The sequence below is a fragment of the Pteropus vampyrus genome, unplaced genomic scaffold, assembly GCF_000151845.1.
Source record: "Pteropus vampyrus isolate Shadow unplaced genomic scaffold, Pvam_2.0 Scaffold306, whole genome shotgun sequence".
In the NCBI taxonomy this organism is placed as follows: domain Eukaryota; kingdom Metazoa; phylum Chordata; class Mammalia; order Chiroptera; family Pteropodidae; genus Pteropus; species Pteropus vampyrus.
The window spans coordinates 2,150,063-2,175,738 of NW_011889087.1; the positions used below are offsets into that span (position 1 = coordinate 2,150,063).

General features: G+C 43.9%; 2 protein-coding genes across 7 annotated transcripts; one reads left to right on the forward strand and one right to left on the reverse strand.

The window, feature by feature from the left end:
• Positions 1-336: 336 nt before the first annotated feature.
• G6PC3 (glucose-6-phosphatase catalytic subunit 3) lies at positions 337-7,159 on the reverse strand. Of its 6 annotated transcripts, none has more exons than XM_011377196.2 (8): positions 7,037-7,159; positions 5,213-5,327; positions 4,332-4,583; positions 2,337-2,443; positions 1,849-1,939; positions 1,548-1,666; positions 1,215-1,356; positions 337-983 (listed from the first exon to the last, which is right to left on the reverse strand). In XM_011377196.2, the coding sequence occupies exons 3-8, from the start codon at positions 4,547-4,549 to the stop codon at positions 620-622; spliced, it is 1,041 nt and encodes a 346-aa protein (XP_011375498.1). In that variant the 5' UTR covers positions 4,550-4,583; positions 5,213-5,327; positions 7,037-7,159; the 3' UTR covers positions 337-619. The 6 variants fall into 6 exon arrangements, with proteins under 6 accessions (XP_011375498.1, XP_023377340.1, XP_011375503.1 ...); XM_023521572.1 differs by having other exon boundaries at positions 5,213-5,330; positions 7,037-7,143; XM_011377201.2 differs by lacking the exon at positions 5,213-5,327 and having other exon boundaries at positions 7,037-7,133.
• LSM12 (LSM12 homolog) lies at positions 7,153-24,630 on the forward strand. The gene is made up of 5 exons (XM_011377202.2): positions 7,153-7,410; positions 9,199-9,332; positions 21,952-22,061; positions 23,451-23,577; positions 24,323-24,630. Exons 1-5 carry the CDS (start codon positions 7,287-7,289, stop codon positions 24,413-24,415), a joined length of 588 nt encoding a protein of 195 aa, XP_011375504.1. The 5' UTR covers positions 7,153-7,286; the 3' UTR covers positions 24,416-24,630.
• The last annotated feature ends 1,046 nt before the right edge of the window (positions 24,631-25,676 follow it).

The window sequence follows — 25,676 nt, forward strand, 5'->3', positions numbered from 1 at the left end:
CATCCTGGGCCAAAAAACTGCTCTTTTTCTCTTCAGTTCCTAGACTAGCCAATTTAGGAGTCAGGAGGCTGGGGTGGAAGTGGGTGGGATCTCTTTGCAATAGGTTAAACACTGGATGTAGCCTTAGCACTTTATGAGACCTCTCACCCAGCCTAGGTGGTGATGGTACCTAGGGCTGAAGGTCTCAACCGAGTTTACAGCCTTCTCCCTTCTTTTTTGACGGCCTCTGTGGAAACAGGGTTGGAGGGAGCGGAGAACAAGCAGCCTGGCCAGGGTTACACTTGCACACATGCAGGCAAGTTCAGCGGAGATGTGCACATAGGCAAAAAAGTCCAGAAGTGTTAAAGGGCTTTATTGGGGCCACTCTGAGCCCCTCACAGTGTTGTAGGAACCCACCAGTCTTGCTGTTGACTTTGCTTTTTGTGGACATGGGAGGAAAGGCAGGATGATGACCCGCCTTCCTGGGAGAGAGAAGGCCCTTCTTTGGGGCTAAGACCAGGTACTGGGAGAAGTGGGAAATTCAAGATGAGCAGGGCCTGTTGTGGGACTAGGAGGGCATAGAGCTGCCTCCCGGAGTGTGGAGGTCCCAGGATTTTGGCTTTGTAGGAGGCAACTGAAGTCAAGAAGAACGGATGGGTGGTGCTTCCTGGGCACTGAACATGAGCACCACCCAGGGTACTAGGGCTAGGACCAGGCATGGCCAGAGAGTATATTTGAGAAAATTGAAGATGTAGAAAAGGCTGATCTGAGGCGGGTAGCCCAGCCAATTCAGTGGGCCTAGCAAGCCCATAGCCAGCACAAGGCAGGCTATCTTCTGGCCATTTCCCAGGTATATCCGCCGTACCTGGGCGTAGCAGGGAGAATGCAAGGCGATGCCCAAACCAAGGGCGGCCCCTGAGTCGCGGCTCAGGGAGGCAAAGGGCCGGCTGTCCATGTGCACCCATTCGGGCCGCTCACACCACTTGGAGGCTAGGTTGATTGACCTGTCAGAAGGAAGAGTCTTTTCCAGGAGAGGGTTTCCCTGGAACCCAGAAGGCCAATGGCTCTCACCTGCTCTGGGGCCGACCCCCATGTTCTGCTGAGATCCCAGGACAGTTTATGTTTGTGAAAAGGTAATGTGTCCAAATTTCGCTATAGTGAACCAGAGATCTACCAGCTAGGTACAGGTGAAGCCGGACAGGCCCAGCCTGCCCGTGCTTCAAAGTGGAACTTACCATGAAAGATCCAGGCCCAGTGTAAAGAGGGTCCAATAGATGAGGCTGGCACCCAGCAGAAGAGCCAGTGAGGTCAACCCGTAGAAGCTTAGCTCCCGCTCCATAGGTACCCGGGGGGCCATCAGCCAGCCCAGGACAGCACCTAGGGAAGTGGAGTGACAGCAACTTCAAGGAGTTTGGGGATATGAACCCCTCTGAGCAACAGTGCAGCTTGGCAAAACAGACAGACATAAAGGAGGCCTTGGGGTTGGCTATACAATGGGAAGATCCTAGACTGGTCTTCTCATTGCCAATGGCAACCTCTGGGCCCATCCTGTTGTCTCAGTTGCTCACCAGTTATCAGGCCAGCCAACACCTGGTGAGGGAAATGTGCTAAGAGGAAGATCCGGGACAGGCCAACAGCCAGTAGGAAGGTGCAGTAAGCCAGGCTTGGCATCACCCTCACCCAGCGGCTAAAAAGAAGATATGCAAATGGTTCAGAGGGTATTTGGACACAGCTCAGCTTCCCGTAGCACAAATGCCCAGGGTTCCCAGAACTCCAGCTCCCTGGGTCCCCAAGATGCCTGCTGCTGGGTCTTTTGGGTCCAGGGTACCATCACCCCTGCTCCCTCTGGTGAGCAATGCTCAGGCATACCTGTGGGCCCGACTGGCCACCTGGGAAGAGATGGCTGTCATTATGGGCCAGAGGGCTGCTCCTGTGATCATGCAGTGTCCAGAAGGGCTGCCTGTGGGGGATCCAGAAGCTTGTGGTGAGAGGATGGGGGCAAAACCCAGGTGCTCCTGGTGATAGCTCAACACAGCTACATCCCCCTGGCTGAGAAGAGAGCCTTCTCCCAGCACTAGCCCATAGCTCCTCTGCCCTGATGCCTTCCTTGCTCCTTTCTGAGGCCACTGCTTTGCCCTGTGGCTCTACTCTAAACAAGGTGGGCAGCTAACACACACTAGCATAGTTGCTCTCCCAGAATTCAACGTAGTCTTCCTGGGGTTTCTTAAATTACTGTTCCCTGGGCCAGTATGGCTGAGAGGCTGGGCCTCTGGTTGGGCCACTCCAGCTGAAAAGTACTCTGAAATGCTCTCTTGAACTCTAACCACACTGAAGAAGAGAGGTTTGAGACTTCTCACCTGGACCAGTTTCACAAGAAGAGGGGAACTGGTGAACCTGAGCTGGGGCCTGGCTGTAGTATCCAGACTCATGGACCCACCAAAAGGGCCTGTCTCCAAACAGGAACCTAGAAGAACGAACAATTTTAAGATGATGTTAAGTACATGCAGAGAGCCAGGGGGACAGGAGAGGGGCAGACAGACATCTGGAGAGCCTGCATGTGGAGTCAGAAAGGGAGTTCAATTCTGTGTCATTACATTGCCATGGTGTTTTATCTTGAAACAGGAAAAAGCACACTATTTTTTAAAGTGATAAGGTAAGAGATCGTGGTGTGTGTACGCGCATGCATGCTCTGAGATGCTCAGAAGTCCTACTCTTCCCCCTCCCACTGCAGGGCCAGCTCTGCTCTTCTCATCCATAGACAGCCCAGGACCTGGCTCTCTTTCTCTCTCCCTCCCAGACTCTCACTAACCCTCTTGCTTTCCCCTGAATTACCTATACCTAAATTACTTAGGTAAGCCTCTTATGTCTGAAATGTGAATGAGGAATGGATCGAGGAGGCCGAGAAAGAATAAGGAGAACGAAAATTCAAAATCCCAAAGCCTAGCAGGTGCTTGACTGGTCCCTGGGAAACCACACACTGTGAAAAGGCTGCTGTGGCCAGAAAGAGGTGGGAGAGCAGAAGAGATGCTGGCAGGAAGCCAAGTGCTGGGGAGGGAGGTACAAAAGGAACTGCCTCTTTCCACCAAAAACTGAGCCTTATTCACGCACTGAGCGCTCAATACATACCTAGCAGATGAATAGGTTTTTGTCAGGAGGGTCATTGAGAGTGTCTACCAGGGGTGGGAGGGGGGGGAGGTGGTCTGATTCTTAGGGGAACAAGACTAAAGAGGGAGGCTCATACAAACTCTGAGGGAGGAGATAACACAATGAACAGTTAGACAAGAAGAAAACTATTGCACAACTGCTTTTCGGTTTACAGTAGGGGTGAAGGCCTTGCAAAACGGTGTGGAAGGGAAGGTAACTCTTATTCCATTTTTCAACAAGTCATTCCAGCCCATTCAAGGATCTCCTATGAGCATCCTTTCTTTCCCCCAGGCTGGAGATCTGGCAGCAGAGGCTGAGGTGAAGAGAGGTGCAGCTACATGCCCAGCAGGAGGCATAGCTCCTTTCTGCACCCAAGAGAACAGGTGGCACAAAGAGATAAGCCCAAGGGCCCCACTCACTTGCCTGGGATTCCTGGCTTCTAAGTCTGTGTGAAGAGCCTATTAGTAAATGAAGGGAAAAGGGAAGAGAGAAAGTGCTCCCTGGAAGGCAATGCTTTAGCTCAGTGCTTTTCACACTTTACTGTACACACGAATTGCCTGGGGTCCTTGTTAAAATGCAGATTTTGATACAGTAGCTCTGCCCCGGGGCCTGAGAGGCTACATTTCGAGGAAGTTTTCAAATGCTTCCTATGCTGCTGGTCATGTTCCGGGGAGCACACCTAAATATGCATGTTTTCTCTGTCCTTAGCAGCTACTGTGAAGCCTGGCAAAAAGCATGCTTCTTAAAAACTATGTCAAGTAAATGAGTGAATAGATGAATGAAAGTGAGTTGAGAAGCAAGGCTTTCAGCTACTTAAGTCACCACAGATGCTTGTTAAAATACAGATTCCCAGCCCCTCCCTTGGAGTTTCTAAAATCAGTGTGTCTGGGATGGAATGGGGTATCTGCATTTTAAACATGCCACTGAAGTGATTTCTGATAAGGCCCTTTTGAGAAACACTGGTCTAATGGATAGGATAGGGACTCTGAGGTCTGAAAACAAGATGCACAAAGATGCTCAAAGGGGAAAAGTCAGGGACCACAGGGTAGAGATGGGAGGTCTTTAAGGCTATGGGTTCACTGGTGGTTGCGGGGTGGGTTGGGGGAGATCCAGGCCCTTGAGGCACCTGCTGAAAGATCAAGGCTTGCATAGGACTCAGGGCCCTTGGAGGTGGGGGAACCGGACGCCGGAGGGCTTCGCTATCTCACCACTTGAAGACGAGGTTGAGCCATTCGGTGATGAGGCTAATCCAGAGCACTGCGACGCCCACACGGCGAGAGGCGTAGTATGCCGCAGGGAAGTAGAACAGAAAAAGGCTCTTGGGATCGCCCAGAAAGGTGACCCAGAGCCACACTTTCTCCAGCCAGGGCAGTTGGTTCTGCAGTGCCTCGGCCATCGCGATGCCCGCGCCTAGAGTGGACTCCATGATGATCCAGGAGCCGCCTGGGCCGGGGCCTGTTCTAGGGCGAAAGCCGAGGAGTTCCGACGACAAGGAAACCAACACCCACTGCCTGCCGAAGCCCACCCTCACGAAACCCAGACCCCGCCTTTTTCACCAGCAGCCGGCGCAAACCCCGCCCTGTGTCCCGCCCTCGGCAGTCCCAGGCTCCCGCGATTTGAGCCCTAGCGGGTACGGTTTCCTCCAGCGCTGTTCTCCGGCCTTCCTCTCTACTGGGCAGCGGAGGGGACAAATCTCTGCGAAGGCGTTTCCACAGAGCCCCACGTGGCCGCCGTTGCTGGCACGTGGGCTTCGGGCGTAGAAACAGCTCTCGCTGCTGTTCCGGGTCAAGGGACGGAATAACCTGAGGAGCCGCGGCGCGCCCAGGGTCCCTCCCTGCTTTACTGCTGCGAAGATGGATGTATCATCTCTAGGGCCAGGATTCCTTCCAGAGTGGAGTTCTCTACTCCAGTACCGCTACCCTCCAAAGATATTCTAAGATCTCTTGTAGAAGAGAGCTATGGACATCCCTCCTCGGCATTGAAGCGGGACCCTAAATTTGTACACACCTCTGATCAGTCCCGTGCCTTCCTCCCCAAGCCCAAGCCCCTCTATCGCCCGATTTCATCCACAATTGATTTGGAGACTGACCTCTTGCTTTTGAGGGGTCTTCCCTAAAGACTTTCGAATATAGGACAGTCTTAGTCCTACTTCCAGTTCTAAGCTGTCTTGACCCCTTCTTTGCATCCTCTTGCCTTCCAAAACTCTGCTGGGGCAGATAAACCATGAGATAGTAAGTGCATTGGTATGGGAAGAGGGGAGGCACATACCGCGACAAAATTTGGAATAATCTTATGGAACAACACACAGATAATAGAAATCTCAGCTATTCTAGGCGATGTTCTGTCTAGGGGCAGAGATTAGGGGTGGAGGAGGAGACCAAGTGGCTCCTCAGTTCCTTCCTATCTCAAGCAACTTTGTTCTTGGAGAGAGTTTTCTGATGGGTGAGTGAAAATGAGAATGTAAATCTGGGTTCTTGTTAAGAAATTAATTTCATGAATTAAAAAGGCATGAGGAAGGGAAGCTGGATATAAATCTCATTCTACTTCCTTGCTAAATGTTTTCCAATTTCTCCAAGGAGAAAGCCTACATTTTCTACATCTTTGAAAGTTTGTCCTGGCTCTAGCCAGACAACCTTCACCAGCTTACCCCTACACTTTGTTTCATAATATTTTGGAGCTACTTTATATTCCTTGAAATCATAAAGCTCTCTCCTCTTAGGTGTCCTGGCACATGCTGTTCCCTCTGCCTAGAACATAGCCACTCTCTTTCCCTACCCGTCCTTCAGGTCTCAGATTTTTCACTTCCTCCAGGAAGACTTTCCTAACAGTGCCTGGCAGTTACATATGAAAACCTAAAATCACAATGCCATATAAAAAGTGGAGTGGCAGTTACATACGACTTGTTATCAAGGGCCAGACATGAAAGTTCTCTGAAGAAAACACAAGTATGAGGAAGAAGTAAGTTTATTCCTATTAAATGATAGTACTAATATACAACCAACAGGAAGTTGATGTCTCTTGCAGGGCAAGGAAACACTTTTGAACTTTGTTCAGGTTAAGTAGTGCCAAGGCTGGCCCTCCGCCTCCCTCTGGCCTAGAGAAAGGTCAACCTGTTGCTACACATAAAGCTTCAGAATGTCTATATTGGGGGGGGGGGCGGTAGGTAGGTTTGGGGTGGAAATTGGTGATGATAGGGCTTGAAAAATCATCTGTATAGTACTTACACGTACTGGCGGGGGGGTGTCCCAAACTCTTGACCCAAGGCAACTTTTGTTACTACCACTGCTCATCACTCCCACCCCTGGCTTTTTAGAGAAGATGGGAGATGGAGAAGCATCTTGAGTTCTAAAGGTGATGGGTGATCATGGAGGAACTACCATTTATTTATTTACTACATGCCATGCATTGATACACTTTCTCTCATTTAACCCTACTTTATGAGGTACTACCTAATATAGTATAATAGTAAATAGCACTATTTTTGGAAACAGACCAAATCCTTGCTAGTTGTGCGACCCTAGACAAGTTTAGTTTCTCTAAGATTTAGTTTCTTCATCTGTAAAATGAAGATATTGTTTCCTACCTCAAAGTGTTGTTGGATGCTCAATAAGTGTTAATATAGAAGAAATAATGAAATAGGATCAGGTTTAGTAATTTGCTCAGTCATGTAACAGCAAGTAGTAGATTTGGGATTTCGATTCCAGTTTAGCTAATTCTATAGCCAATGTTATTTCCACTACCACTTTGTGACTAGAATAATCATTTTGGGCAAGTTTAATGTTTAGTTTTCTGGGCCTCGGATTCCTCATAAGTAAAATATAGAGTTAATCAAACTCTTGTGTGAAGGTGTACACATAATGGAGAACTGAAACTCCTTCCTCCTTTCCCTTTTCAGTCCACGTAGGTCACTTACCTTTGACTTCTAAAACGAACCCTGCAAGCACGTTACCAAGCGGGCGCAGCTGCACAAACATAATTATTCAGATGCCCCTTCATTTCCTCTTCTTTCCTCTACCACCTTGCCTCCCGCCCCACCCAGCGCCCGGCCACGCCCTGCCGTATGACGTCAGCACGCCCCGTGCGTCGCGTCGCGGCGCTCACTGGGGGCCCGGCTTTCGCCCGCTGCTGCCGCCGCCGCCGCCGGCCGCGGCTGCTCTCCCAAGATGGCGGCTCCTCCGGGCGAGTACTTCAGCGTTGGGAGCCAGGTGTCGTGCCGGACGTGCCAGGAGCAGCGGCTGCAGGGCGAGGTGGTAGCCTTTGACTACCAGTCCAAAATGCTGGCTTTAAGTATCCTTCCCTGCGCGGAGCCCGAGGCCGGGCCGGCGTGTATATGTGGTGGTGGGGGGGTGGGGGACGACGGCGGCGGCTGGGGCCCTCTCCGGGCCTAGGGGCGACCGGCCACCGCGGCTCCCGGAGCGCATGCGCATGGCTCTGGACTCCCCTCCCCCTCTCGCGGGTCCCTAGGTCTGCTTTGGGGATCCTGTTTCCCACCCCAGTGGGACCTGGGCCCCAGGCGAAGGCCGGTGGGTGGAAGGGGGCTTGACACGCGGATGGCTTTTCGAGGGGAACGGTATGAAACAGGACAGTGATCAGGAGAGGGGGTGGTCGTGGGAGAGGGGGTGGTCGTGGGAGAGGGTTGGGGGATTGGAGCCCGGATGGTAGGGGGAGTGGAGTAAGGAACTGCTAGTAGGGAGGGCAAGGGTATGGAGTTTAGGAGCGGGTGTCTACTGATGGGATTTGGTTCAAGGAAGGGCGGTGGGGTGGTGACCAAATGGGCCTCGCCTGTTTTTGGGGAGAGTAACTGAGAGTAACTGAGCAGAGTTTTATCTGAACTGGGGATAGGGGCTTGTTTTGCTGCTTCGTGTGTATGCGTGATGCCATTAGAGGTGGGGAATGCTGAATTTTAGGTTTCTCAGTCATTTGAAAATTGCTGTTGGGGGATGTTTGCATTGGAGACCTGGTCTAGAGAAAGGACCACGTTTTTCAGGGGCTTATGTAGGGATGTGCGGGTTACAGGTGAAGCAGTAAGTTATCTTCTCTTGCCCAGCCCAGCACATGGAGTTCTGAGTTTTCCATAGAAGTAGCCTCCCATTTTGAAAGTGACAGTGTCCAACAGAATGGAAAAGGTGGCCTACTTCTTTGGGGTGGAAATGATTTCTGAATTATTCCAGGAAACTCAAATCTTGGAAACAAAATGCTTGTTGGTTGTAATAATTGTGCCACCCCTTCCTTTTTTTTTTTGAGCCACAGGTGGGTTTATTTGGATTTTTTTTTTTTTTTTTTTTGAGGAGAAATCCTTTATGGCATCTTTCAAAAGAAGTTTCCTAATGAGTCTGCTGCAGTTGAGTGGCAAGTATTTTAATCTACTACTTGTAGATTTTTAGTTTAGGAAGATGTCCTCTGAAACTGATTACCAGCGAGAACAATTGCTTTTTTTTATACTACAAGAATTCATATCTAGACCAAATAAAACCTTTTACAGTAGTGGTTTAGTTGGTAGGGTTTGGGAATGAGGAATTACTCTGCTTTTAATTGACACAGTGTGCTTTTAATAAGTGGTTGGAGAATGAGTGAAGGAATGAATGAGTTAACTAACTGGATTACCTTGAGTGAGCTGCTTTTCCAGTGCTGTAATTTTCTCTTGCAAAATGGGAAATTTCAAATCTGAGAAAGTGAAAAGAGCACTGTACAAATGAAGGCAGTATTACACCAAGAGCATAAAGCACTGCTTCTCCTGTGTTCATTAGTTTTAAGATATACAGTAGACGTGAGGCATTAAAACTGCATTGCGCCTCTCCATAAAACTGATAGAAGGTGATAAATCCTTTTGAGGCTTCTAGTTTTGGATCATATATGGCTTTGAAAAGCTTGAGATCTTTTGGTTATGGGGTCAAGCGGGAGGAAGGTGACAGGCAGAGATTTCCAGAGGAGAGTTGTGATTCTTGTGAGGCTCTCCTGTCCTGCTCATGGCACACCTTTTACACAAGCCTTGTGTGAATTCTGTTTTCCATGCCCCTTTTGGGATGTGTTATTGTCTGCTTGCCCCTATTTTCCTTAACTTTATTTTCTCACCAGAATGTCCCTCTTCCAGTGGAAAGCCCAACCATGCAGACATCTTGCTCATAAACTTACAGTATGTTTCAGACGTGGAAATAATTAATGACCGAACAGAAACCCCTCCTCCCCTAGCTTCACTCAATGTTAGTAAGGTAAGGACTTGAGGGCAGTTCTGGCTCTCCAAAATGGTGGGAAAATTCTCATTGACTCTTGGTGATATATACATTGTCCATTGTTTATTATCCATCATTGACTTAAAATAGCTTGTTCTGTTATTGTTTTAAAAAAACATGTCAGTTTAGTTTTATTCCTGGATATCTTCAGAAGATTTTAAGAACATCTTAATGCTCAAATAGAGAACTAGAGTTGAGAACTTTTTGCTTTTGTCCTTTGTGAAAGACGGCTTTTTTTTTTAAACCTGAAGTCCATATGTGAACTTCTGGTGTTGGTGGGGTTGAGAAGGGGTGTTGCTTGTGAACCTCCTGAAATTGTGCATGCGTGTATACATAAATACATGTTTCTCCTGGGTGAAGATATGAAGTATTTTTCAGATTCTTAGGGATTCATGACCAACAAAAATTTGAAAACCATTGCCTTAGAGCTTCATTTTGGTCTTTATGTTTGAAATATGAGGTCTAACAAAATTAGAGGTTTAGAATGTTTTAATCTTAGATGTATAAATTGATCTCTGGGAACCCCCAAATCACTTTTTTGACTCTTCAGTTCTGTCAGCCAAAGTTTATGTTGATAACAGTAATACTCCAAGCCTGTTGTAGCCTTTGCTGTCCCCTGTACTTGGAACTTTCTTACTTCCAAAATAACTGTAGCCTTATCCATCAGGACTTAGTTAAATGGCACATCTTCTAAGAAGTCATCTTTGATTACCTAGGCTAAAGTAATTTTTTCCCATTATTCTTTCTTACAATATCTTACCCTTTGAGCTAAGGAGACATAACATTTATAGTCCAACCTGGGACATTTGTGAGAGTAAAGAGGATTGCTTTTGTTTTATACTGGGACAAGTATAGATCAGTGAGTCCTGAGCAAGTTAATAGCCTTTTTGTAATTATAATTGTATATCATTTGTTTTTGGAGTTGCTTTTCTGTCTCATCAAACTTCGTTTTGTGAGGATGGGAACCACATATGTTTTGTTCACCACCTCATATACAGAGCTTTGCACAGAGTAGGTGCTTAATAAATATTTGTTGAATGAGTAAGTTAGGCCTTCAGTTTTAGTAGCAGCTGCTTTTCCTTAAGTCTCTGGAATTAGCGTGGTGGAAGTTGTTCCCTCTGGGGGAGTCTTATAATGTATATTCTCTTGCCTCTCTTGGGAATGTGGTGTGTTTGCTACAATTGAGCAGAGCAAGAAAACACTCTAGCAGTGAAACAATAGAGGATAACTGAGGCTAGCAGAATATAAGTTACCTTAGATCTGGAGCTCTCTTCCTTCCAGATTCCAGGGAAATACCACATATTTTTTTAGTGATGGCTGAGGACAGATTTGGAAGGGTCTTGGGTTTCATATTGCATGCAAAACACCCCATCCTTAGAAACAAAGATTTTTGAAATCCCAGCTTTGTCACATACCTCCTACTAGAGTATAGGAACTCTGGGTGGTCTTCTATTAGCTGAAGAGATTTTAAAAGATTCAAGTGAAATAGTTTATTCCTAGTATGTTGAGAGAAATAGGCTCTAAGTTATTCTTTGGTGTTTATAGGGCATGAGAAGTTTGTCACTAAATACCTGGATCATTGGCGAGTAGTAGAGTAATGATTATATGAAAGAGTTGATGTTCTTAAATTTAAAAGATACTGATTTCTGCTCATAATCAACAAATACCACCATTTATCTGAGACGGCTTGGAGTGGTATGGGTGGGATTGCTAAGAAGCAGTTCTCTTATATTTGACTTCAAATATAAATAGTTCACGGTTAGTTTGCACATTATTCTTGCCTTTAGGGTTATGCTTTCTGTTGATCAGTTTTATTTATTTTTTCTGTCCACTGGTCAGTTTTAGTTATTTACTAGCATTGTTGTAAACTAGTAGTTTACCCATTCATTCAAGAAAGTAGTAGGAAGTAATAGGGGAATACCAGAAATCTTTACTTTTCTTTGTAGCCTGTTTGCCAAGTCTTGAAAAAGGTTTGCTGGGAAGAGGAGTCAGAAACTGAAAACTAAAATTAGATTGGAGGGCTATCTTTGGATTTCTTTCTAATTTTTTCATTTGTAGATATGTTTATAAGTAAGCAATATTAGCTTTCCCTTGAAACTAACCTTTGTGATTCCTCTTTGGATTCAGTTAGAATTAAAAGAGCCTGCTAGTGTTAGTGAAAACAGCTAGTCCAGGCAGCTATTTACAAGTTGCTTAAATGACATGGAAAGTTCATCTCATTTAAGAGCGTGGACTTAGGGTTTTTTAAGATGGAGGATTATTTAAGCATGTTAGAAGGGAACTAAAGTGCCCTGAGATCCGTGAAAGAAAACTCTTGATGCTCACAGTCTAGGGGAGTGCTACCTGTGACCTTCACTTCCAGTGGAAGATACCATCATATGTTGGGTCATCTTGCTTACGTAGTAAGTGCTCTGTTTAATTAAACTTGTTGATATAAACTATATATTTGTTTACTCCAACCCAGCAGGAAATGGAAGAGAAGGCCTTTTAAAGGAAATACTAAATTCCAGCCCAACTAGAGAAGGTATGAACTAGAAATTGGAGATGAGCCCGTTTTGCTTTCTATTGGCAGTTCACTGCAGGCTAAGAAGTCCTATGTCTATCCACAGCAGTGGGATGTAAGAGGAAGCTTGGAAGAGGACAGTGGAGTTGCAGAAGGTGGAAGTTTTGAATATCATTTTATCTTCTCCACAGTAGCATTATGTACCCTTTTAAAGTGTTCTGATTTTCCTTACTGTAAGACAGAAGCATTTAAATAAAAGTAAAAAAGCACACCAAAGCCAATCGTAAGTGAGATTCAGTTTATTCACTATGGTTCTTATTAGTTTATCATGAGGAAAGCTTAAATATTGCTTGAGGATGAGAGCCCTAGGATCTGCATGGTGGGGTGAGGTAAGGTGTTTCTTAACAAGTTCCTTTGAATTGACTCCACATCTTGTTCTGTGGGGATAAAGGTTTCCCATGGGTTAGTAGTGCTCTCAGGAGATGATTCAGGGCCTGTCAGTATTAATAAGGTTCTCTCTTATGTAGCATTATCAAACATTTACTGAAAATCTGTTTTGTGCAAGGTATTGTAGTACGCTGTGCTGGAGACCATACCTTAATTGTTCTAGTTCTTCACAGTTTATAAAGAGCTTCGACACATCTCATTTCATTTTCACAGCCACGTTGTGTGATCTTTAGAGTATATTTTTCTTTTAGCTTAACAGATGAGAAAACAGTCTTATCTGTTTAAGTGACTTGTAGGTTATATGACTAGTAGTGTGGGAACTAATATTTTCACGTGCCACCCTCTGAACTAGCAATTAGTAGACATCTTTTAATCCTAACAATAGTTCTTATGGTGTGGGTACTATCACTGTCTTATAGAAGAGTAAACTGAGGCTCATAGAGGATGAATCACTAGCTTAAGGCCAAATAACCAATAAGTGATAGAACTGGGATTTGAACTCAGGTCTGATGTTTTGACAGCAAAGTCCCATGTTTTTTCTACTTGCTGTGCGTGCTAAGCCTAAGTTTATAGAGTAGTTTGGTGAAATGAATCGTATCAAAATATCTATAATCCTAAGTAATGTTTCTAAGTAAAGAGAAACGTGTGTTGTGTAGTCAGGAGCAGTGTGGTCTAGTAGAAAGAACATAGTAACCAAGCAGATAAGTCTTTAAAATCATTTCTCTGCCACCTAACCTTACCAAGCATCAGTTTCCTCACTGTTAAAATGGGATAATGTTGGTATGTATCTTATAGTGATATAAGGATTAGACTTGGCAGTTGTTAATTTTGTTCTCCTGTATCAGCTATGTGTAGCCAACTGATGTTCCTTGAATTATAGCATAAGAAGCAACATGGGGGAAGGGAGGCAACATGACAAAGGGAAGGCAGCCAAGAAAATTGATGCTGTTATTATGTCAGTCTCTCTTGGCATTGGATCTGACATTTGTTCAGATATCAGAACTCACCAGCCCAAGATTGGGGAAAATCAAAGTTGTATTGGACGCCATCAATATGTAATAACTTAAAATTAAAAGATGTTTTTAAGAAACCTCTTGTTGGTGTCCAGAATTAACTTGAATTTCCAGGGCAGTGTTATCAGGTGGCATAGTTAACACTTGCCTGTGAACTAGAGGTTAGATGAGTAGTCACAGAATTTAGAAGGCTGTGTTTCCAATCTCTGAGTCTCTCAGGAAAGAACTCAGTGACATAGCCAAGGCAAGTGTATATATTCATTTGTTCAGATAAATAAATGCAGCCAGTGCATTGAATGAGATGTAAGTCTTATCACTTTGCTGAGTTGGAGAGAACTCTAGAGGAGATATTTGTGTGTTTTTGGGGGGAGACAGGAAAAGAAAGCATAGAAAAGTGAAATTTACAGATAAGGCGTTCACTACTGACTGATTTGTCAGCTTCTTGAATCTCCTTTTACCTGTTTATATCTTACTAACAAGCAGTGAATGATCAAATGGAACCAGGAAGAGATTCAAAGAGTATATCATTAGTTCCTGGTAATGAAGAATGAGTTGACTGCCTTAGGATAAAAATGGTATTTGGAGATTGGTCAGTGGGTAGAGGGACCTATTAAGGCTGAGAAAGTGGAAGAGTCACAAAGTTGACTTTAAAAACTGACGTCAGTGCTTACTTTTAGGTATGATGTCACACTGAGGGAAGTATTGACTTAGTTTTTGTTTTGAGTTCCACCAGTTTCAGAGCTAAAATTTAGCTAACCATATGACTTTCTGGCAATTTGAGAGTTAATCCTCAAGTATGAGTAAATTCCTGGGGGAGTCTATAGCCATTGCATTGTGGCCTATGTTCATGGACCTATCATTTTAGCCAGGCCCTTGACCGTATCTTGACCCTAATGTGTTGAGGTCTGGAGTTAACACCAAGTAAAATCAGATGACCTGGCCTCCCTGTGTTTAGGTATGTGTATATTGGTAGGAGGTTGAAAATGTTCATGTTATGTGTAAATGTGGGAAGAGAAATAACTGCTTGTCTAGTGAAAGCAAGGCTTTGTCAGATAAAATTTTTCTGGTTTCTAGGAGCTGTATATAACCTGTTGGCTCACTTGATTGGAATATATTGTTAAGGCCACAGTCCCTGGTTAAGAGTCCACCAGTAAGTTTTGCACCTGGCTCTGAGCAGACATCTGTTTCCTCAGAGAAGTGTTATGAAGATACCAGTGAGGGTCAGGGGGTAGGGGTGAAGAGGAAGAGCCCATCACTGCTGAGTAATGGGGCATGTTAAGTAGTAGTGGTATTAGATATAGTCAGAGAGGTAGAGTGACTGCCATTTTAAAAATCGCCAGGCTTTTGAAGGAGGTCACATTCAGTGGCATTCAAACTTTGGGGTCAACCTGACAGCCATGATGGGGGGGTGCAGTGCTCCAGGTTAGGGCTCATGGCTCAGTTCAGGCTATAGTATATGGCAACCAACTGACTCAATGGGGCTCTCATTAGGTCAAGGGTTTAGTTCTGAAGGGGGCTTTCTTGACATAGAGGTCTGGGGAGGATAGCTGTCTACCTGAAAAGACTTAAGCCCAAGTGCTCTGCCCAAGTACTCTGGCAGAGTAATGCCATAGGTGTATTGCAGCCATCTCTGCATTCTTCTTTGTTGGAGATAATTCAAAATAAAGACTTTACTGGTGGGTCAGTGGTGATATCTCTTCTAGTGTTAAGAAAGGGGAATTCTAACTAGTCTAATTTTCCTGGCACGGAACAGGGGTGTGTCGGGGAAATGGTGCAGTTCTAGCACTGTAATTTTGAGACTAGCTTAGGTAAATACCAGATACTACCCTGAAGAGTGAAGCAGATTTTACCTGAAGTAGAAAAGTGAAGGATCTACATACTACGCCAAGTTAACAGTGTGGTATGGTAGAATGTGGAGAGAATGTTTGAAGAACTGTAAATTATTCATTTACAGCTGGGATGCTAATGAATTGTGTGACCTTATATTAGTCACTTAACCTCTAGGAACTGTTAGGTCTATGAACCACTAATAGTCAAAGTTTCTTTTTTATCCATCTTTCCTTTCACTTCCTCTGCCTTCTAGGTGCTGGAGATGTCAGGATGATTAAGATACTGCCTTTGCCCTCAAGAATCTCGTGTTTGTTGGGAGTAGTGAGGTGCAGCAGCATTTATCTTAGTGATAACGGTATGGTGGGATCAGTGTTAACGGAGGTATGAGCAAGGTGCTATGATAGCATAGAGCAGGGACAGCAAACTTTTTCTGTAAAGATCCTGATAGTAAATATTTTAGGCTTTGTGGGCTATAGATTCTCTGGCACAACTACTCAACTTTGCCTTTGTAGCAAAAACAACCATAGATAATATGTAAACAAATGGGCATGGTCGTTCCAATAAAACTGAACTAAAACAGGTTGTTGGCTGAATTTGACTCACAGGCTGTAGTTTGCCAACCCTTGGCATAGAATAGTGAACATTTTAGGGAAGGCTCAGATGTTGCAGTGGGGTAGGGTCTTAAAGAATAAATGGTAATTAATTAGATAAAGGGAGAGAAGTTAAATGGAATCAAGCTGATTTGGAAGGTGCTCAATTTGTCCATCTCTGCAATTTAGAAACTTTTACTCTTCTGTCAATGAGCTAATGGAGGTTGTTCTAAAAAGAGAGGGAAAGAACTAGTTAAGTGCCAATATTGATGTTAAGTGCTTTACACGTACAGTTGATCCTTGAACAACGTGGAGGTTAGGGACACTGACCTCCCTTGAAGTTGAAAATCCTAATATAACTATAGCAGCCCTCCACTTATGCGGATTCCCAACCGCAGAGTTGACCCTTGAACAATGAGGGTCAGTTGAAAAAATCTGTGTATTAGTGGACCACGCAGTTCAAACTTGTGTTGTTCAAGGATCAACTGTATATCTTACTGAACGCCAACAATAACCTTTTATGGTAAACAATAACCTTTCATGGTAGGCCCCAGACGAATGGACCGAGGCTCAAGATAGGTTATGAATCTTGCTCAGGTTCATGTAGCTCATGAGTGTTAGGGAGGGATTTTAGCTGGAATCTCTTTTTTAGAGGCATGGTGGCTCTTCTATTTTACTTTGTTCTCTGCTTGCTTCAGGGCTCAAGAAAGAATAGCACATGGCTCTTTCACTATCATTGAATAAAATCAACTCTTTATTTCATAAGTGGGGCCCCCATTTTGGCACACAAAGTTAAAGGCATTTCCCAATATATTATTCCAGTTATACTTTGGAAGATAGTCTGTATAGGACTTACAGCCTCTCTGGCAGCTCTTATAGAAACCAGAAGGGAGAGCATTGAGCTCATTGGCTAAAGAAAGGTTGGATTATGTGGATTTTTCTGGAATGGCCCACAAGCCACCTTCTCTGCTAATAATGATGTTACAATAATAATGTTAACAACTAGTGTTTGTACAGTGCTTTATACAGCTCACCTAGTGTTTTTACCCATGTTATCACCCTAAATCCTCACAGCCCTGTGTGAGATGACTCATTTGAGTGTATACTGTCAGAGGTAGGTTGTTAAGGTCAGATTTCAGTTTATATCTCAGTCAGTTTTCTGTGATGGAGCCATGTGGAGATTATACAGCAGTACTGGTTTCAGGGTCTCAGGGCTAGGAAATTACTCTATTGGTGTCCAGGAGGTTTTATTGTCTGTTATAGCTATGAATACATTTAATGATGTAATTACATATAACGAAAACTGGCATAGATAAAATTTTGCCTATAGCGTGTACTGACTGTGACTAGAGACCGGTCTGTATTGTATAGCAGCAATATGATGGTTTGACAAGTATGTCAAAGTCTGGAGATTGAGGTGGTGCCATGCCCCTGGATTTGCAGGGTATTTTTCATCATAGCTCAAAGTGCTCAACGTATCTTAACATTCAAGTGCAAGAGATGCTTGACTTACCTTCTCTAGTCTTGGCACATCAGAAAATGACGGGTCCAGGGAATACCTATAATTATTGACCTGAAATGCTCCCTCACACAACATCTATTCTACTGAAAGCACTTCTGTGAGTTACCTTTAACAAAAGAAATGAAGGATGTCCTTGAGATTTTGGATGAGGCCAGGGGTCCTTTTCAGAAAAGAGAGGCCCTTCAATGAAAGGTAGACAATTGTATTCTGTACTGGGGACGTTGATGGAAAAACAGTTCTTTTAGAACTGCAGTGCAAGTTTAAGAACACAGGCTCTGGGAGCAGACTGGGTTCAAATCCAGACTCTCCTCCCACTTCTGGCTTGGTAAACTTGAGCAAGTTTCTCAACTGTGCCTTAGTTTCTCCATCTATTAAGTAGGAATAATTTTAGTCCCTATTTCATTGGATTGTTGTGCAGATTAAATGTTTAATACATGTAAAGTGTGTAGCTTGGTGCTGAGCATGGAGTAAATGCTTGCTCAACAAGAGTTTAGCTCTTATAATAGTGTTCACTACCAGGCCTCTTTGGCTCTGTGGTTCAGGTGTTTGATTCATGTGTTACAATATGTATTCTAGGATACCAGTCCAAGTGCGATGCTCTGTTTTTTGAGTTCCCAGTTATCCAAAGTCGTAAAGAACAGTATTTTATTAGAAACTTTCAGGCAGGAGCTTTCAGCTAGGGAATAGGAAGACTTGGGGATATTGATATTTGGGAGAAATATTTTCGAGAGATTGCTTGTTGCTAAAAATGAGGGCTTTCCAAGAGCACACCTCAGAATTGAAACAGCAGGAGCAAGCATGGGCCTTAGAATGACAGTTGTTCTTGGGTGCTCTGTCTACCATCCTTCAGCCTCCACCAGGCCTTGCAGGCAGCACTGGCAAAGGGCAGCAGCTGCAGTGTTTCTTAACCCCTTTGAAGTCAGCTAGTTGGAAGGCCCAAATACACAGGGAAGACAAACTGAGCTCATTGGAGTTATTAGGTCACATCCAGCAGGTTCGTCTCTGGGCTCTGCTTTCCTTGTTGTATCAGCTGTCACAGCCTGCTGAATACTTGCAGTAAGACTTCCTCTGGATTCCTCACAGCACCTGTGCTTTCCTGGTCTATGTGTGTGGAAATAAGATGGCCTAGCTGGTGACTAACAAAATGAAATGCATATTATTTGTAATTTATCATTGTGGCTGCTTGCTCTTCATGTCACTGAGTGCAGGAAGAGATATGTGTCATTGGTGTTCATTAATTCATTCAAGGGGTAGCCAGCAGCAGGCATGACTAGAAGAAGCCTTTTAATATTGATGTGCTTTGGTATCAAGTTCATGCACTTTTCTCCATTACCCACATTAAGGTGCTGTATATAAAATGGCCACAGGAGGAAGCACAGGTTAGTAGACTAGGAATAACTGTTTTCACTGGGAAACATACAAAATTAAAGAAGAGGCAGCTAAGCACAGGTTGTCTTGTGCAGTCATTTCAATTAAGCCACATGTACATGAGTGAAAAATATTTGTAGGTTTGTGTTTCTGTTTGCCTGAATCCTGTGTGCTTTTAAAGTTTGTGCCTTTAATAGTCTATGAGATTCTAAACAGTTAGTGCCTCAGTTTTTATTGGAAGGGGCCAGTGGCTTGCATGTTTGCATTGAAAATGGATGTATGGTGATAGTCATTGAATTTTTAAAATTGCAGTCCTGATGACCCTCCCAAGCTTAAAAGGTACACCCTATACCTTCTCTACTAAGGGCAGCTTTTATTGGTTCCCTCTGGTGGTTTAACAATTACTATAAAGTTATTAACTTGAAATAACTGGACCATTTATAGATATGCATTAGTTTACAGAAAAACATGTGGAAAAATTTGATCTGTATAACAGCTACCTCGAGGGTAGAGTGATAGTCACTTACTTTACAAAAGGAGGCTTATCCACATTTTTCGTCAGTTTTAAGGAACATTCCTAAAAAGAACAAGGTAATCCCTCCCCTCTCACCCTCAATTTTGAGAAGAAACACTTTTAGATTCTTGTTGATGGGGTCCTCCTTGGGAGTAATTTACCCCTTTTTTACAACTTCCTAGTGAAAGCAGATCTGCTGCTGAATATCATATTTAAATATTTTTCAGATTGCCATGAAAATGCAGTCTGTAAACTGATAACGGTAGGTTTCACAGTTTGCATTAAGTCCAGACCCTCAAAGCACAATTATAGGTACAGGTAGAGTATAGTTGAGGATATTGGGGTAAATTGAAACACAGTTAGCTTACACTGATGCCTGCTGACTTTTCCGGGGCTCTCATATCATTTAGCATTTGGGATCTGTTTGCACTATGAGTCGAAAGGGAGAATCATCTATTCTCCTTTGCTTTCAGAGCCTTTAGAAGAGATTATACAACTGGTATTTTTGGGGGGGCTAGGGGTGCATTTTGAAATCATTGTTCCATAACCATTGCGTTGCTGTTATTCAGGCTGTTCAAACTAATCACTTTTGGCTGAGATTTATATTCATTTTATTTTGCTTCTGGCAAAATTCAAAAGTGGCTCCTCTTCTAGCCTTTTCCCCCACTTCTTCTAGCTTAATTTGTGAGTTCCATTCTTGTACTTCCTGCATAGATGCCTGATTTCCCTGAGCCAACTCTTCTCTCTTACCAAATGGGTGATGTTATGTTTTTAACCTACTGTGTAGGTGACAAGGATATTTCACTCCTAGTACCCAGACTATCTAGTCAACACAAGCTTTACAAACGCAGCTTTGTCTGACCCAGTATTGGGAGATGTTTTAGGTTTTCAAGGATAAACATTTTTAAAAAGACCTAAAAATGAGGCCTTCCTGCATGCTCATGGGGTAGACATCTGCCTGACCACCATTTGCTTCCCAGGAGCTCTGCAGGAGCTTGGTTAATCCAGGAAGCTCTCCTGCCCTCCAGTTTTCCTTCTTTTCTTAGAGACTTCAGATTTCCTACAGGGTTGTTGGGAAAGTGAGACTCACGGAAATTCCTTATTACCAGGGTTTTCTTGGTGACTGAGTAAGCTTTGCTTGTTGCCACTTAAAATCTACCACCAGTAGTTCTCTTTCCATAGAAACAGCTTTCCAGCCACGAGTCTTTCTTGCTGCAGTTGGAATTGCCAGTGATTGGAGGAATGCTTTCAGCCCTATACATTTATTTCTTTGGTATTTATTTCTCTGTGAAGTTATCACCTGGTGGGGCCAGATGGCAAAACCGAGCTTGAAAAATTATTTATTTACTTCTGCTATCTGTCTCTCTCCTTGTCCTGGGGATATGTGAAAAAGGAGCTCTGGCTTCAAATCACTGCATCTTGACCTTTCCTTCCCCCTTAATCTGGGAAGACTGAAATGAAAGTGTGTATGAACTTTCTCATCTGTGCTTAGATCCCCTTCTCCCTCAGTCAGTTTCTGAAACTCAGAGGTAGAGATGAAACTCCCCTGTTCCCCATAACCCACTAACCTCTTTTTTTCATCTTCATGGTCAAACCCATAGCTTAATAAAGCACTTTATTTTGCCAGCAAACAGTTAGATACATTGTTGACTTTCCTCCCTTCAAAACAATATTTGGTTTATGGTTTGAAGGGTCACTATTAAAGCAGAATAGAAATGTTTAAGAATTCCAAGCATCTAGGTGCTTTGGGAATGTGTTGGAGGTATGATCTCTTTGTTTTTAAGGAGCTGGCGTTTGGGGACAAATTGTTTGTATGTATGTCTTTAGTGTGCTGCAGCATCAGTATATTAAGGTGTTCATGGGTCTGAAAATCTCCCGATCATTTGTTTGACTTTCAGACGTATTATCTGTCTTTTGTTGGTTTTAACCATCTTGTCCAGCCTATTCGTTTTGTTTTACATTCAAACAAATTTGCACTTCTGAAGTCTCTAGGAACCAATAGTATGGGATTACTGTTTGGAATGGGATCAAATATGTATTAGAGGGGCAACAGGGATTGACAGACCCCACTCCTGTTGGGAGGGATTTCCTAGATTTTAGTAGAATTTCTTTCGATTAATTTGTGATTGTTCCACTAGAGGGCAGTTAAAGAGCAGGCTTGAAGTAGAATGCAGACCATTCCTTTTTCTAAAGAGCTGGATAGCTCTTCATCTCAAGTTGAAGGTGGACAATATCTATGGTTAGATTTACTTACATCTTGGCTCCCTGTGTGTGCATAGATAATGGTGCTAGAAAGGTAGTCTTTAGAGCTGCAAATTCTGGCTTATGAAGGTGCAATAGATAGTAATTTCTAACTGAGGCTCTAGCACGTGAGCTGATAAAAATTCTTAATTCTTCCTATATTTGTATTACTTTTTATCACTGTTTCATCAAGTAGCTCCCCAGTCACATTTTATCACATTGTTCTCTATTTTCTTTCTAGCATTTAGTACTGTATAAATTACCTTATTTTTGTTTTTGTTTATAATCTATCTCCCCTACCCCCCATTCAGAGCTGTATCTGTAGCTTAGCACAGTGAATGTCTGGCACATGGTAGGCATACAATAAATATTGGAAGGAAAGAATGTTTGCCAGGAGTAGCAGTAACTTTTCAGGTTTATTGTGTGTTTTTGTTTCACTTTTGATCTCTGAGAAAACTGACTCTACCCAAACCAGTTTTTTCTGGCCTCCTTTCCTCAACTTAGGTCCTGACTGTTGGAAAGTATGAAGGTAAATGCTTTTCTGAGTCTCTTTCCTCTCCCCCACCCTAGCTTGCCAGCAAAGCACGGACAGAGAAGGAGGAGAAGCTGAGCCAGGCCTATGCAATCAGCGCTGGTGTCTCCCTAGAGGGCCAGCAGCTCTTCCAGACCATTCACAAGACGTGAGTTGGGGGATTATAGGGGGCACCTTGTCCTGGGGGTGATACTGCCTGGCTGTGCTCTCTGGTGGCCGACTCTTGGGTAGTCGTGTTCCTGAAAGTCACCAGGGAAGCTGGGTAGTGTGTTGGCAGTATCTTGGCATCTAGCAATGCAGGTGCTTGTTGCCTTTCCATATAGAAGAATGGTGTAAACGTGGACACGTCTTTTCTGGGCTTCAGTTTCTCAGTTTCTGCATCTATAAGACTTAGTTTTGGATTAGGTTATCCCTAAGGATCCCTTCCAGACCTAGTATTCCATAATTTAGAACTAGTGATTTCTTTGTCTTTTGTTATTTTGATCTTGTACCTTTCTCTAAAAGCTTAGGCAGTTTTCTTAAATGAAAGTTATATCTATTCAGTCTTCCCAGTTGTAAATTGGGATAAACATAGGGAGTTAGGGAGAGCAGAAGGCCACCTTATTACCACCTCTTAAAAGACGTTTTGTCACACCAGAAGTCATTTGACTCTCCACTAGCTCCTAGTTGCTGAAAAACTGAAACATTTGACAGTCCTTCCCCTCCTCCCCCTTGCCTTCTGTTACCCTATTTAACCACCTGGGTCTGGTGCACAGATGGCAGCTGGCATCAGAGCTGTTAAGAGGCCTTGATGTGAGTATCTGAGCATTTACAGGTATGTGAAGGAACTCTCTTAGTATTAGTTGCCTTGGGTTTTCCCAAGTGTGAACTGGAATGGGTTTTCCCAGTTTGGCAAGTGGGAAACTGATAATTGAGAGGGGCCAGTTTGAGGAACAGCTTCCGTTTCAGGTGGTGGAAAGAGTACAGATCACAGTATGATGCGGAATTTATTCTCCTCTCTTTCTAAAGGTGCCAGTTTCCCCCTAAGCCAAAGGTTGGCAAACTACCACCATTGGACCAATTCAGCTTAGTTTGTATATTATTTGTGGCTGCTTTTGTGCTACAGCAGCAGAGTTCCATGGTTGTGACAGAGATTGAATGGCCTGTAAGTTTAAAACATTTGCTGTCTGACCTTTATATAAAAAGTTTGCCAACCTCTGCCCGGGGCTGCTACTTAAGTTGAAGCTAGTGGTCTCAACCTAGCTGTTTTTTTGTAACTCAGTTTGGTTTGGACTTCTGAGGCTGGCACCAAGTTTTCTGTGGTTTTCCAGGTCCCTAATGCTTCAGAGAAACTCTTCTGGGCCCTCCTCAGAGTAAATGTGCATCAGTTTTATTGCTTTTTATAGCCAGTGGTGCCCAGGAAATGTTTCTTGGCTGCTACTCTCTCTGGGCTGCTGGCAGCTAGTTGTTGCCTGAGTGGGAGCTGGGAGCTTGGGGTCAGCAAGAGGTGTGGGATGCCCACAAGAGGTAACTTTTACCTACTGTCTTCTCCTTCCAGCATTAAAGACTGTAAATGGCAAGAAAAAAACATTGTAGTCATGGAAGAAGTTGTTATTACACCCCCATATCAAGTGGAAAACTGTAAAGGCAAAGAGGGGAGTGCACTGAGCCATGTACGCAAAATAGTAAGTAAAGGAGCCGTGAAACTTTAGGGGAGAGGGCGATTCCTCGGCCTTCACGCTCCAGCATCAGGGCAGGACAGTGAGCTGCAATCCCTGTCTCTTCTGACACAGCCAATCTGCTTCCCTGCAATGTGGTGCTCTGCAGCTGTGGCGGGGACACTCGTGCGGGGGTGGAACCACTGGGCAGTGTGGAATAAAGCGAGTGGTCAGCTGCAGTGTGGTCTTTTTGGAATTAGCAAGACCATTCTGTGGTTTTGGACTTGAAAAGTTCCTTGCATCCCAGGTCGGATTCTTCTCAGGAGGGGTTGATTAGTATAAATTAGTTATCACTGGTGCCTCTGACCCTGCATGTCATCTGACTTTTTAGGTTGCGTTGCAGCATTTATAAACAAACAGTACTGAAAGATCAACATTGTGGATGTAAAAAGTTTAAGACTATATAATTCCCTGCCAGCTTTCCATTCTGTACTTGTGTGAAGAGGGGTCATAATAATCTCTTGAATTTCTGTTTTAGTTTATAGAGTTATCTTATTTTAGCCAGTCTTAGCTGAAGCTGCAAAAAATGTGGCTGAAATAAGAGGCCCCCAACCTGCCTTGTTGGAAAAGCCAACAGACAGCAAGGGCAAAGGCGCCTGAATAGTCTGTGGGCTGGTTGGCAGGATGGGGCTATCTAAGCCTGGAGTGGACTGTTTGAGAGACCTTGAGTGCCCATCTCCGTTTCTGACCTAGGCTGACTGGTCTCTTTCAGGTTGAAAAACATTTTAGAGACGTGGAAAGCCAAAAGATACTGCAGCGTTCACAAGCCCAGCAACCACAGAAGGAGGCTGCCCTGTCATCCTGAGTCCGCACACACGGAGGACTCTTCCAGCATCCAGCCAAGAGGCGATGGTGGTGGCTTCAGCGGAGGCAGGCCGGGGGAGGGAAGGGATCCTATATTTTCTGTTGGCTCTTGTTAACAAAGGGTCAGCATTTCCAAATCTTAGACTTGAACAAACAAAACACCCAACAAAAAGAACAAGAGAATAATTTAAAAGTTGAATCGTTACTTGACTAACAGACTTTGGTCCACCATGTCCTTTTCACAGCCCCCTTCTGGAACAGTCAGTCACCTTGTTAATTTTATTTTCGAAAATTTCTGTCTCTACCCTTCCACCTCTGACTTTTCTTTCCTAGTCTGTCCCTGCCATTCTGTTTTTATAAGTGGCTACACTTGCCTTCTGAATGATTGAAAGAAACTTTTACATCTTCTCTTCCAAAATAAAAGTAACAAGCTGACTGTGATACTTAAGTTGAGACTAGAGCAGCAGACAGAGGTCTCACTTTAAATTTTTCTCTTTTTTTTTCTTTTTTTCTTTTTTTGCACAGGGCATGGCTTGAATTAGTTTTATTTTTCTTAACTTTAAATATATATATGAAAATATATATTAAAATGTTCTCTAAATATTTTCTGCTTCTTGCAGGTCTCTTTTTACTAGATCATGGCCGCTCTTCCCACCTCATCCCTCCAAAAATAAAAATGTATTGTTCTCCCCACTACCCATAGCCAGGCAATTAACTTGACTTAGTTCACAGCAAGAATCTCCTGCAGTGCTTTGTAGAGCCAGTGTATGCAGATGGGAGTTGGCTTTGAGGGTTCCTGCTGGCTTTTTAATCTTTCTGTGTGTACCAGTCCCACATTTAACCTGAACCTCAGGATTCTCCCTCAGCCTTTTGTTTAATTTCATGGTACTAGAAGAACCTCCTCACTATTCCTGTCTCCTAGATGGGAGAGTCAGTTGCCCTTTCTCCTGTGCCCTCTGCAGGAAGAACTCTTGCATGACACATCTCAACTCCTCTTCGAGGGATGATTTTCTTTCATCAGAAACCTGGACTCCACCTATCCTAACCTTTCTTTGTCTGTATTCAAAGTCATTAGCCCAGGAGAAAGCTTGGGTGACCTATAGTTTCATTTCTGTCAACCTCCTGCTCTTATGCCTTTCCCTGTCCCCCTTAAATTTTACAAGCTTTGACAGTTTGTATGTGCTCAGCTGATGGGCAGAAAACCTGGAAAGAATTTCTGGACTTTAGCTCACCAGTTTGTCTGGTTTGAATAACCTGCTGAG

Coding starts and splice junctions, on each gene's coding strand:
- G6PC3 (XM_011377196.2), bottom strand. CDS start 4,549: ATGGAGTCCACTCTAGGCGCGGGCATCGCGATGGCCGAGGCACTGCAG. Junction 1,667..1,848: donor GTGGCCAGTCGGGCCCACAG/GTATGCCTGAGC, acceptor TCTTCTTTTTAG/CCGCTGGGTGAGGGTGATGC. Junction 984..1,214: donor CTGGGCCTGGATCTTTCATG/GTAAGTTCCACT, acceptor TCCTTCTGACAG/GTCAATCAACCTAGCCTCCA.
- LSM12 (XM_011377202.2), top strand. CDS start 7,287: ATGGCGGCTCCTCCGGGCGAGTACTTCAGCGTTGGGAGCCAGGTGTCG. Junction 22,062..23,450: donor TTCCAGACCATTCACAAGAC/GTGAGTTGGGGG, acceptor TTCTCCTTCCAG/CATTAAAGACTGTAAATGGC. Junction 23,578..24,322: donor TGAGCCATGTACGCAAAATA/GTAAGTAAAGGA, acceptor GGTCTCTTTCAG/GTTGAAAAACATTTTAGAGA.